At 52.0% G+C, this 13,512-nt stretch overlaps 3 protein-coding genes across 5 annotated transcripts in view; 1 reads left to right on the forward strand and 2 right to left on the reverse strand.

The window, feature by feature from the left end:
* LOC122370308 (transmembrane protein KIAA1109-like) overlaps positions 1-13,512 on the forward strand; it is a 104,078-nt gene that overhangs the window by 33,429 nt on the left and 57,137 nt on the right. For all 3 annotated transcript variants that reach the window (XM_043345784.1, XM_043345785.1, XM_043345786.1), the window contains 6 exons: positions 237-398; positions 794-910; positions 1,168-1,255; positions 1,539-1,870; positions 2,057-2,161; positions 3,541-3,694. In XM_043345784.1, the coding sequence (XP_043201719.1) occupies positions 237-398; positions 794-910; positions 1,168-1,255; positions 1,539-1,870; positions 2,057-2,161; positions 3,541-3,694 (958 nt within the window). The remainder of the gene's footprint in view (positions 1-236; positions 399-793; positions 911-1,167; positions 1,256-1,538; positions 1,871-2,056; positions 2,162-3,540; positions 3,695-13,512) is intronic.
* On the reverse strand, positions 6,404-8,995 carry LOC122370310 (snake venom 5'-nucleotidase-like). The gene has a single exon (XM_043345789.1). It carries the CDS (start codon positions 8,599-8,601, stop codon positions 6,742-6,744), a length of 1,860 nt encoding a protein of 619 aa, XP_043201724.1. The 5' UTR covers positions 8,602-8,995; the 3' UTR covers positions 6,404-6,741.
* Positions 10,767-13,410, reverse strand: LOC122370309 (protein 5NUC-like). Its single transcript, XM_043345787.1, has one exon. The coding sequence runs from the start codon at positions 12,964-12,966 to the stop codon at positions 11,110-11,112; it is 1,857 nt and encodes a 618-aa protein (XP_043201722.1). The 5' UTR covers positions 12,967-13,410; the 3' UTR covers positions 10,767-11,109.

Genomic DNA, 13,512 nt, shown 5'->3' on the forward strand with positions numbered 1-13,512 from the left:
AAACGTAATCAGTGGTCTGGTAGACGTACCCTAAGAAGTTGATGTTTTATTGCTCCTGTTCTTACATTGTATGTACGCGTCGCACATACCTACGTATCTTAAAAATGCGCATCATAGTGACGGCTGATACACAGTACACACCAGACAATGACCTTGCTCTGGGCTCTGTCACTCTGTACTGGATAACCATTATGCATTGTCTCATCCTGCATTGACTTTTCTTGCCATGCCCACAGAGCAAGTACTCTTGCGTGACGAGTGTGGCGCAGACGCTGCAGGAGGACCCGAGCTGCCAGCTGTGCAGCGTGCTGGCGCGCTACATCCAGCAGACGCCACTGGCGGAGCTGGAGACGGAGCTGCGCGCCCGCTTCCTGCCCGACACGACCACTCTCAAACAGGTGCGGCGGCGGCGGGGCGGTCGGAGCAGGGTCTGACCTTCCTGAAATGGCACAATATAACTGTATGAGGAAGACGACATGCCTGTTTGTGTGACGTGATGGCTGGAAGGGCCGGGGGTTGGGGGGGGGGTTGGAATTGGACTTGCGTTATGCTAGGATTCATAACTAATATTGCTTGGACGTGAAGGAGGGCTTTCGCTGCTCTTCAGTCATATCTGCGACAAAATATGTCGAGTACCCATCGATATTTGAGGACACGACCTTAGTCTGGTTATTGCGGATAGTGGTATACCATTTCCTTTACGTTTCTGTCTGTACCCATTTCGTGCGGGTAGGCAGTTAGATACTAATGCGTCTGTCACTTTGTTTGACTGCTATTGTCTTTGTCACACCAGGGTGTGTTGGTGCTGAGCCGCCAGTGGAAGAACGTGCTGTGGATGCCCTTCCTGCTGGGACACAAGTTCAAGGACCCGCCGGCAGTGCCCACTTTTCTTCATCAGCCGGCTTCCCGGGTAAGCAGTCAGGTGGAGGGAGGAAAAGTGGCTATGATTGGTTGAAATATCCGAATTATAGTTAGGCTTGTCTCTTCTAATATCTGTGAAGTAATGGCTACACATTTTCTTAATCTTTTTGATATCAATTTTGCTACGAACTTGTGCATAATTATACGATACAATAAGTTGTATACCAGCTTCTGATCCCCCCAGCCCCTGAACTCATTGGAACACTGGTAATAATACTCCGTACCCCTGATTCGTCTCTGCGGCAGGCTCCCTCTGTGGACGGAGAGGCTCGGCCCGATGAGGAGATTGATGAGCGTACCTGCCTGCTGGACATCCCGCTCCACTCGAGCAAACGTGAGTGGAGGCTGATCGGGGTCGAATATGGCTACGATAATACAGGATGGATAGCCTGGCCTGGGGTCGGGGCGGTGTTGGAAAATTGTTGTGGTAGAATAGTGGCTGGTTGATCTCGAGTGGCATTCATATATACCTTCATCATTTCTGAGGCGGAATGTTAATTTCTCTTGCCATTATTTCTCTATTCCTCTTTATCTGGTACGATTTGTCATGTTGCATTGTGGCAGTCCCGCTGCGTGCTCCACAGTCTAACTCTGCTGCCCTCTTCCCGTTCCGGCAGTGCCCCGCTCTCCGTCGCCGGCCTCGGGGCCCACGTCGCCCATCTCTCCGGTCGGCGAGCCGCGCCCGTCGCTGCCCCACCAGCCGCTCCGCTCGGGCCGACATTCAGTGATGTTCCCACTTCTATCAGCACACCTCGAGTCGCCAGTGCAGGCTCTGGGCCGGTTGAACCGCGGCTTCAGTCGGCAGCAGGCCGGGGAGAGTAACCAGAGTCTGTGCAGCCAGCAGGGCGGTCCCGGGGGCACCGGCGGCGGTGCAGGGACAGTGGGGACGGCGTCACGCGACAGCCTGGACCCGCTCCAGGCCAGCCGACACGGGTCACTGCGGCAGAAGGTGAGAGACTAGCCGACGGAGGGGGGAGTGTGATGGATTCAATTCAACTGGGATGATTGCATTGTGGAGTGCCGTGAATCATTGAATGTAATCATAAAAGAAGGTGAAGGTGAATCTAATCCTGTGTCCGGCTGCGGCGTCACTACGCTCTTCGTTCTCTCTAACCACCGTCCGGCGTTTCCCCAGCCGACCGACGACAGCTGCGAGGACCTGTACAGCTGGATGGCGCGGCAGCAGGCTAACGGCGGTGCCGCCGACCACCGCTGCCGTCTGCCGCTCTCACAGATCAGGGTACGGACGTGCACCTTATCGTGTTTATGTGCTCTATAGTCATACCAGTATAGCGCCTTTTGGGGCGACTAACGGAGCGAGCGAGCGGGTGAGTCTTGCACGTGCGAAATTTCGAGGGGGTACCTCCAACTGACTTGTGCAGGGCACCCTACTGACTGGTCTCTAGCGATGTGCCAAATTTGGGCACAATCGGCCCAGCCGTTCTCGAGATCTGGAAGCGGCACCCTGCACGTGCGCACGTGCAAAATGGGTCCCAACTGACTTGTGCACGGCACCCTAGTAACCGGTCCCTAACTGTGTACCAAATTTGAGCGCAATCGGTCGAGCCGTTCTCGAGATCTGGAAACGACCCCTGCACGTGCGCACGTGCAGCGGCACCCCAACTCTGGCACATGGATATGCAGTGCCTAGTGGGTGCCTACCTACATGCCAACTTTCAGCGCAATCGGCCAAGTAGTTACCGAAATATTGCAACAATTACAAAAGTGACACCTCTTCGTTTTGCACGTGGCACGTGCATAAGGGGTCACCCACATGCATCGGGAATAGTCCAATACTTGGTAGAAGGAATGAAGCTACCCTACAAAAATTACCGCATGTAAATCGGTCAAGTGGTTGCTGAGATATAAGCCTCGCAAAAGCGTCCGCACGGCCGGCCGGCCGGCCGGCCGGCCGCTCATACTCAGAAATTTCCGTTATTCTACGTAAGACTCCGCTCGCTTCGCTCGCTCCGTAACCATACTTAAATGTGAATAGCCTTAGCTTCAATGTTGTCACATATTGTTACATGCTATTGCCCTGTGATATCTGGGTTAATCACTAGTGCGTTCGGTGTGACCTGTGACATGTCAGCTGATCCCTGTAGCCTAGTCTGTGATTCGCTGACACTTCTGTGAAGCACCTCCCGCTCGCTATGACCTCTTAACTGACCCCTGTCCCTCTCACCGTGACCTCTCAGCTGACCTGCCCAGCGCTGTTACCTGTGACTTGTGACCTGACCTGCAGTGTTCTAAAATTGGATATTGGTTGGGTGTGCCGATGAAGAAAAAAAATCCTAGGATGAGAAAAAAGAAAGTAAATAACTGCAGTATTTTTTTGCAAAATGGTGAAATGCCAATTTTTATGCCAACTGATAAACCAGGATTTCATGTCAGGGTCTTGACAGGGTGTGGAACAAAAGGATGTGGGTGCATCAACTGTCAAGTGACATGTGAACTGGCTGTTGGGAATACATGAAACTCTTTTCAGAGATGAAGTAAAGTCGGCCATTCATATTTTAGGGATGAAAATATTTTCCCCATTAGGTGTGATTTGCCACCAAAAAGGCTGAAAAATGGAACACTGCAGTGACCTGTGACCTGTGACCTCGCCGTGTACAGGACCTGGCGGGCGCGGTGGTGGACTCTGAGCACCAGCCGCTACTCAGTGTCAGCAGTGACGAGGATGCCGAGGTGTCGTCCCAGCCGCCGCCGCCCTCTGGTCTGCAGGTGCTGGAGGCACACCAGATCTTCGAGCCGCTCCTGGCCTCCGCAGGTACGTGGAACGGGGTTAGACAGTAACACTGTAATCACTGGCATCAGAAGGTACAAGAACCCATCAAACAACAGACATTGGACAATTACAGGGCAGCGTCGCAAGAACACTATTGTTAGTGTAGTGCGTGCGCTGTTTCAGACTGAGAACACTAGGGAAACCACAGTTGACATGAACGAACAATTGCTCACAAAAAAAGACTAAACAGTAGACAGACAGTGACGGCATTCGTCTAACCAGTACACTCAGCTCATAGAGTTCCTGGCGTTAGGACAATGCAGTCCTTCGGTTCCGTTAGCAGCACATCGCACAGTACCGAACTTAAGCTCTCAGCTGCCACGCTAGCAGTCTCACTACGCCAGTAGCATGGCTGACAGCACGACGCCGCCGGCCGCCGCTGCCGCTACCCACATTTTCCGTTGTCCGTAAAGGCTAGTAGCCGTGTTATTCACCACCGGCGCTCTCACGATCTCAATCCTGCCGTCCAAGTAGGGGTGAAGCGGCGAGAAGCGACGCACATAGGTGAGGACGATGTCGAGACTGACATCATGCCGCTGCTGCGACGAAAGCATCTCCTGCTTGAGCATGGTGTAGCCGTCGTTTCCCACGGCTAGGTACGTGAACATGGCGATGTGGTAGATGGCCGTATCGTTGAGCGGTTTGTACTCGGGTGACGCACAATCCTGGCATAAGATGCGCACTGATACGACTCTCTCGCCTAGTGGTTTGGTCATGTTGTAACGCACGCGCATACCGGAAATTTGCAGGAAAATTCCTACTCTGGTTTCATCTAGACTGTGCTCGAGCATTTTCCGGACGGTGGAGCCTCTGACTTTGACGATGTTCAGAGTATCCGGGTAGGGTAGCGATGCTGTGATGTCGGCCATCTTAAGCTTGCCCGGCTTGATACCTCGCCAGATGGCTCCAGAGTTGATGACGGCCGCTAACGTATGCGACATGCGTGTGCCGTAGTGACGCACATGCCATAGCATGGCGTCTGTCATCAGATTCCCCAGGTTACACTCGGCGTTTGTACATTCATTGTCACTGCCGACCAGCTCGACCCGTGTGCTACCGATCACCTGTTGCTGCCGTCGGCGCATCTCCTGGCGATACTTGTCGAGCGACTTTTCTGTCTCGGCGTCGGCAGGCATTTCGTCGGTGAGCAGCACGGGCCCCGTATAGAAGTCGGTCACCTCGTCATCGGCGTTGAATGTGACGTTGAGCACGCCCAGGTACTTGCCGTGTTTGTACATTTGCGCGATGAGCACCACCCGGCCGCTGGGCTGGATGACCGTGGTCGGGTAGACGTCCTTGGCAAACTGCTGGTCGTGAGGGTCGTCCGGCACGCCTGCCACCTGCCTATTGCGGATGTTGGGCCACAGAAGGGTGTGCGAGTGCCCGCCAATGATGACGTCCAGACTGGGCACGCGGTGGGCGATCTGCTTGTCACGCTCGTAGCCGGAGTGACCGAGTGCCACGAATATTTTGACCTCGGGTCTGGCAGCGCGCAGCTTCTTGATCTCACGCGTCAGCGCCTCCTCCTCGTTTTCGAAGTGAGCCCACTTGTCGAACATCAACTTCTGTGTCAGCGGGGTGGTGTAGCCGAGTAGGCATACATGCCGCGGGCCAAGCAGGCTATCGTAGGAGACGATGCGGTGCCTGGGACAGAGGCGGCGCAGCTCCTCTTGTAGCGTCACGTTGGCGACGCCGCTAAAGTCGATGTTGGTGCAGACGAATATCTCGCCGATGGCGTGCAGAAACGGCACCAGACCGTCGATACCGTCCGTGAACTCGGCGTCCCCCAGCGTGAGCGCTGTGTACGGCATGTGCTTGATCATGTCGACAATGAGTCGCCATTTAAACTCTGAGTAGTACTGGTTGCCCTTGAAGAAGTCGCCGGAGCTCACGATGAGAAGATTCTTTGTAAATTGATCGTTTTCGATTATGTCCTTCACGTAGTGCACTGCTCTTGAAAATCCTCCGTAGCAAGTTTCCCGTCCCGGGTCAACGCATTTGTAACCGTACCTACTTATCAGGCCAAAATGGCTGTGAATGTCGTTTTGATGCAATATGGTTAGGTAAAATGACTCGTTCCGTGTGTCAACGAGTTGATAAAGTCGGCTGCTTAGAGAGGTTAAGCTGAATGCTTTTTGGTAAAGCACCATTATCAAGAAAAATGATAAGCTTATGGAGCTCATTTCGCTCTAACTTCTTAGTGCAGCGCAAGGCCATATATAGTGCAGCGTAAAGGTGCAGCGTAAAGGGATAGGAAATTTCCCGTGATGAAAGAAGACAGAAAATTAATGCTCCCAAAAAACGTGATCTGTTGACATGCGTTTGATTCCATGAAAAAGTCTTCCTTAAAGGGAATAGTTCACTTTTGCGAAATTATTATTTTTTTGCAATGGATTTATGATTTTTTTTTTGCTCAAAATGATCAGTAAAGAAAATAAAACCTTTTTATAAAAAAAATATTTTCTATATTTTAATATAGGAAGAACTATACAGTTTTGCAGGAGGGAAATGACCCGTGCAAGGCACGCTTTCCTCAGCAAGGCATCTTTTTTCGGGACGAGAAATGGAATATCTTTGCCTAGGGTGATCGTTGGGCCGTAAAAGCTCCTGATTGCGGCCTGTTGGTGCTGGAGGCGCACCAGTTATTCGAGCCGCCCCTCGCCTCTGCAGATGGATTGGACTTCACGGAGATGGACAATAACACTGTAATTACTGCCTTGTGCAAGTCAAAAGAAACGATCAAACAACAGACATTGGACAACAGTGGCAGCACCGTAGGTGCACCTGAATAAGGTGGGCTGTTTCACTGAGAACACAAAGTGAATCGCATGCGACATGAATGAACGACTCACAGCTGAAGACTTGACAGCAGATTCGGCATTCGCCTCGATTGCCTATCTAGGCACACCAAATACGCGCGGGCGATTTGGGCAAGTGGGCACACATCAGGCGAATCCAAACATAGGATAACACTACCCTTCGTCCCGGTCTCATCGCACTGTGCATCATGCTGTACCGAGCTCTCACCGCTACACGAGTAGCATGGCCGAGAGCACGGCGCCGCCGGCCGCGACCGCCACCACCCACATGGTCCGGGAGCTGTATTGCCAGGTAGCCGTGTTGTTCACCACCGGCTCTGTCACGATCTCAATCCTGCCGTCCAAGTAGGGGTAAAGCGGCGAGAAGCGACGTACGTAGGTGACGACGATGTCGAGACTGACATCATGCCGCTGCTGCGATGAAAGCATCTCCTGCTTGAGCATGGTGTAGCCGTCGTTTCCTACAGCGAGGTACGTGAACGTGGCGATGTGATAGATGGCCGTATCGTTGAGCGGTTCGTACTCTGGTGTCACACAAGTCTGGCACAAGATGCGCACTGATGCGACTCTCTCGCCTGGTGGCTTGGTCATGTTGTAAAGCACGCGCATCCCGGAAATCTGTAAGAAAATTCCCCTTTTGCTCTCATAGACACTGTGCTCGAGCATTTTCCGGACGGTGGAGCCTCTGACTTTGACGATGTTTAGAGTATCCGGGTAGGGCAGCGATGCTGTAATGTCGGCCATTTTGAACTTGCCCGGTTTGATGCTCCGCTTGATGGCGCCAGCGTTGATTACTGCTGCTAGCGTATGCGACATGCGTGTGCCGTAGTGACGCACATGCCATAGCATGGCATCTGTCATTAGGTTTCCCAGGGTACACTCTGTGTAGGTGCACTCCTGGACGCTGCCGACCAGCTCGACCCGTGTGCTACCGATCACCTGCTGTTGCCGTCGGCGCATCTCCTGGCGATACTTGTCGAGCGACTTTTCTGTCTCGGCGTCGGCCGGCATTTCGTCGGTGAGCAGCACGGGCCCCGTATAGAAGTCGGTCACCTCGTCATCAGCGTTGAATGTGACGTTGAGCACGCCCAGGTACTTGCCGTGTTTGTACATTTGCGCGATGAGCACCACCCGGCCGCTGGGCTGGATGACCGTGGTCGGGTAGACGTCCTTGGCAAACTGCTGGTCGTGAGGGTCGTCCGGCACGCCTGCCACCTGCCTATTGCGGATGTTGGGCCACAGAAGGGTGTGCGAGTGCCCGCCAATGATGACGTCCAGACTGGGCACGCGGTGGGCGATCTGCTTGTCACGCTCGTAGCCGGAGTGACCGAGTGCCACGAATATTTTGACCTCGGGTCTGGCAGCGCGCAGCTGCTTGATCTCACGCGTCAGCGCCTCCTCCTCGTTTTCGAAGTGAGCCCACTTGTCGAACATCAACTTCTGTGTCAGCGGGGTGGTGTAGCCGAGTAGGCATACATGCCGCGGGCCAAGCAGGCTATCGTAGGAGACGATGCGGTGCCTGGGACAGAGGCGGCGCAACTCCTCTTGCAGCGTCACGTTGGCGACGCCGCTAAAGTCGATGTTGGTGCAGACGAATATCTCACCGATGGCGCGCAGAAACGGTACCAGACCGTCGATACCGTCCGTGAACTCGGCGTCCCCCAGCGTGAGCGCTGTGTACGGCATGTGCTGGATCATGTCTACAATGAGTTGCCATTTAAACTCTGAGTAGTACTGGTTACCCTTGAAGAAGTCGCCGGAGCTCACGATGAGAAGATTCTTTGTAAATTTGTCGTGCTCGATTATGTCCTTCACGTAATGCACTGCTCTTGAAAATCCACCGTAGCAGGTTTTTCGTTTAGGGTCAACGCATTTATACCCATACCTACTTATCAAATCAAAATGGCTGTGAATGTCGTTTTGGTGCATTATCGTAAGGTAAAATGATTCGTTTCGCATGTCAGCAAGTTGATAAAGTAGGCTGCTTAGAGAGGATAAGCTCGATGCTTTTTGGCAAAGCACCATTATCAAGGAAATTGAAACCACTATTGATAAGCTTATGGAGCCCATTTCGATCTAACTTCTTACAACTTAACCATTTACAATGCATAAATAATAAGAGAATCTCGTGTATGTTGGTGGTTCTTGTTGCAACGTTCTTTGTTCTTTGATCTTTGTTCTTCTTGTTCTTTGGAACTTAACAGAAAAGCACGACTTCTTGAGCTTGTTAAATCCTTTGTACACGTAACAGATAATTTCAATTTTTAACCTTTCTATGCGAGCTTTCATCTGTTTGGTCTAGGCTCTGACAAGTTTGGACCTTGCACGGACAAAAAGTCTTTAGAACCACGTGAGGTTTAAGATTAGGGGCTTAACATAACTACTAGCCATGGATCCAAGAAAACATGTGACGGCAATCCGTACTGTTACATTCATGATACATGACAACACAAAGTACATTGTAAAGTCCAAAGTAATCCAGATTGTTTTATGGTACTAGCCAAGGTGCTAGCCTGTACCAAGCCTGAACTGTGCAGTCAAAAGGGTCGGCAAATTTTCCGTGTTGATTGAAGGTGGATAATTTTGTTATGCCAAAAAACGTGATTTGTTAGCATACGCTTGATTCCATGAAAGTCTTCCTTTATTGTTTAGGCTACTTCAAACACTTTCGGCATCAGGGCTTTATCCTATAGTCTCTTACTCTTCTATCCACGATGCTCGTTGATATGCCAGTGCGTGTAGGCAAAGGATTATCAGATTGACGAGTCGACGAAACGGTTCCTTAATCCTCGGACCGACAATATGCGATGGGCTGAAACGCGCAAGTACCTATTGTTCTGCATTTAATTGCTTTTTGCAGCTGAATTCAAGCCAGTGCTGCTGAGTCCACTGACCACTCTACGACAAGACCAGTAAAACGCCTTTTGGGCGAAGAACGAGCGGGCGAGATAGTGAGCCCTGCACGTGCACGGTGCGGAAGGGCGAGAGGGTACTTCCAACGGGGCTTGTGCAAAGCGCACTTCTAACCGGTCGCTAGCGGTGAGCCAAATTTGAACGCAATCGACCCAGCCGTTCCTGAGATCTGGAAGCGGCATTCTGCACGTGTGCACGTTCAAACGGGGTCCATAATGACTTTTGCACGGCACCCTACTAACCGGTCCCCAACCGTGTACCAAATTTGAGCGCAATTGGCCCAGCCGTTCTCGAGATCTGGAAGCGCCCCCTGCACGTGCGCACGTGCAGTAGCACCCTAACCGCAACACATGTGAATGCATTGCCTGGTGGGTGCCTACCTGTATGCCAAGTTTCAGCGAAATCGCCCCAGTAATTACAGAGTTATTGAAATGGGAACAAATTTGGCACCTCTTCTTTTTTTATTTTGCACGTGCAGTGGGGGTCACTCACATAGATCAAGAGTAACCGACCATTGGTAGAAGGGATGCAGCTACCCTACCAAAATTACCGCAAGACAATCGCTCAAGCGGCCGCTGCTGAGATATGAGCCTCTCAAAATCACTACTTTTGCATAACAGCTTGAACACCCTTGACTTTTCACGTGGCACGTGCCACGACGGTCACTGAGATGTGTCAAGAGTAGTCAATTACGGGGTAGAAGGGATGGGGCTACCCAGCAAAAAAGACCGCAGGTCAATCGGTCCAGCGGTTGCTGAGATACAAGCCTCTCAAAAGCGTTACAGGCCGGGCCGGGCCGGGCCGGGCCGCTCATACTGAGATTTTTCCGTTATATTGAAAAGACTTCGCTTCGCTCGCTGCGCTCGCTCGCTCGTAATAAGGCCTTGGAGCCCAGACGGGTAGACGGACGTGGCACCATTCGACGCCGATGGGCAACATTGCCACGTGCCACGTGGTGCCGGAGAAAAAAATGCACGAAATCATTTGTCAGGGCGGGCGAGACGGCAGGCGACACAGTTGTGGAACTTGCAAGGTATTATTTAACGCAACCTTCCGTGAACCAATATCTTTTGCGGTTCCCGACCCCTACCTTTATGTGCAAACTGCGCATGCTTGGAGCGGAACCGTTTTTTTTTTGTGTTTTACAAGGGTCCTCTAGCTTCGGCGAAAGTTGAATTTTCGGCCTGAAAATTGCCACATTGGTAGAACAGTAACGCATTAGTCATCCCAGCCTCCGCCGCCTTCCGGCCTAGAGGTGCTGAAGGCGCACCAGCCCTTCGAGCCGCCCCTCGCCTCCGCAGGTGGATTTGACTTCACGGAGATGGACAATAACACTGTAATTACTGCCGTGTGCAAGCCAAAAGAAACGATCAAACAATAGACATTGGACAACAGTGGCAGCACCGAATGTACCTGAAGAATCGGACTGCCTCACTAAGAACACAAAGGAAACCGCATTCGACATGAACGAACAACTCACGGCTGAAGACTTAACATCAGATAGACAGTGTCTGCATTCGCCTCGATTGCCTATCTAGGCACACCAAATGCGCGCGGGCGATTTGGGCAAGTGGACACACATCAGGCGAATCCTAACATAGGATAACACCACCCTTCGTCCCGGTCTCATCGCACTGTGCATCATGCTGTACCGAGCTCTCACCGCTACACGAGTAGCATTGCCGAGAGCACGGCGCCGCCGGCCGCGACCGCCACCACCCACATGGTCCGGGAGCTGTATTGCTTGGGAGCCGTGTTGTTCAACACCGGCTCTGTCACGATCTTAATCCTGCCGTCTAAGTAGGGGTGAAGCGGCGAGAAGCGGCGTACGTAGGTGAGGACGATGTCGAGACTGACATCGTGCCGCTGCTGCGATGAAAGCATCTCCTGCTTGAGCATGGTGAAGCCGTCGTTGCCCACGGCTAGGAACGTGAACATGGCGATGTGGTAGATGGCCGTATCGTTGAGCGGCTCATATTCTGGTGTCACACAAGTCTGGCATAAGATGCGCACTGATACGACTCTCTCGCCTAATGGTTTGGTCATGTTGTAACGCACGCGCATGCCGGAGATCTGTAGAAAAATGCCTTCCTTGTTCTCATCGAGACTGTGCTCGAGCATTTTCCGGACGGTGGAGCCTCTGACTTTGACGATGTTTAGAGTATCCGGGTAGGGCAGCGATGCTGTAATGTCGGCCATTTTAAACTTGCCCGGCTTGATGCCTCGCTTGATGGCGCCGGCGTTTACGACCGCCGCTAACGTATGAGGCATGCCGGTGCCGTAGTGACGCACATGCCACAACATTGCGTCTGTCATTAGGTTTCCCAGGTTACACTCTGTGTAGGTGCATTCCTGGACGCTGCCGACCAGCTCGACCCGTGTGCTACCGATCACCTGCTGCTGCCGTCGGCGCATCTCCTGGCGATACTTGTCGAGCGACTTTTCTGTCTCGGCGTCGGCAGACATCTCGTCGGTGAGCAGCACGGGCCCCGTATAGAAGTCGGTCACCTCGTCATCGGCGTTGAATGTGACGTTGAGCACGCCCAGGTACTTGCCGTGTTTGTACATTTGCGCGATGAGCACCACCCGGCCGCTGGGCTGGATGACCGTGGTCGGGTAGACGTCCTTGGCAAACTGCTGGTCGTGAGGGTCGTCCGGCACGCCTGCCACCTGCCTATTGCGGATGTTGGGCCACAGAAGGGTGTGCGAGTGCCCGCCAATGATGACGTCCAGACTGGGCACGCGGTGGGCGATCTGCTTGTCACGCTCGTAGCCAGAGTGACCGAGTGCTACGAATATTTTGACCTCGGGTCTGGCAGCGCGCAGCTGCTTGATCTCACGCGTCAGCGCCTCCTCCTCGTTTTCGAAATGAGCCCACTTGTCGAACATCAACTTCTGTGTCAGCGGGGTGGTGTAGCCGAGTAGGCATACATGCCGCGGGCCAAGCAGGCTATCGTAGGAGACAATGCGGTGCCTGGGACAGAGGCGGCGCAGCTCCTCTTGCAGCGTCACGTTGGCGACGCCGCTAAAGTCAATGTTGGTGCAGACGAATATCTCGCTGATGGCGCGCAGAAACGGCACCAGACCGTCGATACCGTCCGTGAACTCGGCGTCCCCTAGCGTGAGCGCTGTGTACGGCATGTGCTGGATCATGTCTACAATGAGTTGCCATTTAAACTCTGAGTAGTACTGGTTACCCTTGAAAAAGTCGCCGGAGCTCACGATGAGGAGATTCTTCGAGAATTGATCGTTTTCGATTATGTCCTTCACGTAGTGCACCGCTCTTGAAAATCCACCGTAGCAGGTTTTCCGTTTGGGGTCAACGCATTTATAACCGTACCTACTTATCAAACCAAAATGGCTATGAATGTCGTTTTGATGCAATATCGTAAGGTAAAATGATTCGTTCCGCTTGTCAGAAAGTTGGTAAAGATAGCTCTCTAGGGTGGATAAGCTGGATGCTTTCCTAATCAGTACCGTTAGTAAGAAAAATGAAGTCATTCGCAAAAGGAGCGATTCCATCTTTTTGAAGGTTTTTACGCCTCTAACATTCACTATGAATATATCGCTAGGGAATTTCTTGTACGTTGATGATTCTTGTTGCAAATCCTTCTCAAGAACTTGAAAAGAACTTTGTTTACTTGGTGTAAGTACTTGGGGACTAGACCAACAATTCCATGTTTTCACGTTTCTTTAGGTACTTTGATTTGTCAGTTTTTAGCCCTTGCAAAATTTGTACTGTGCATTGGGCCCAATATCACTAGAACAATATGAGGTAATAAATTAGGACTACTTACAGGCTTGGGCCCATGTTACCGTGTGGCCAATAACCCATGTGGTGTTAGGTCATTGACCTAAATCGAGGATAGCAAGTCCTCGTGATGAAAGAACGCGAAAAATGAAAATTAGGCCCTCCAAAGAACGTGATGTTTTTGTATGCGTTTAATTGTGAGGAGGACTTCATTACGAGCGAACGAGCGAAGAAAGCGATGCGACCTTTGTTTTGCTATAACGGAAACGTCTTAGCATGAACTTCTCGGCACGGGCTGTAAGGCTTTTGAGAGGCTT

Source organism: Amphibalanus amphitrite, unplaced genomic scaffold, assembly GCF_019059575.1.
Source record: "Amphibalanus amphitrite isolate SeventyFive unplaced genomic scaffold, NRLGWU_Aamphi_draft 001121F_arrow, whole genome shotgun sequence".
Classification (NCBI taxonomy): Eukaryota; Metazoa; Arthropoda; class Thecostraca; order Balanomorpha; family Balanidae; genus Amphibalanus; species Amphibalanus amphitrite.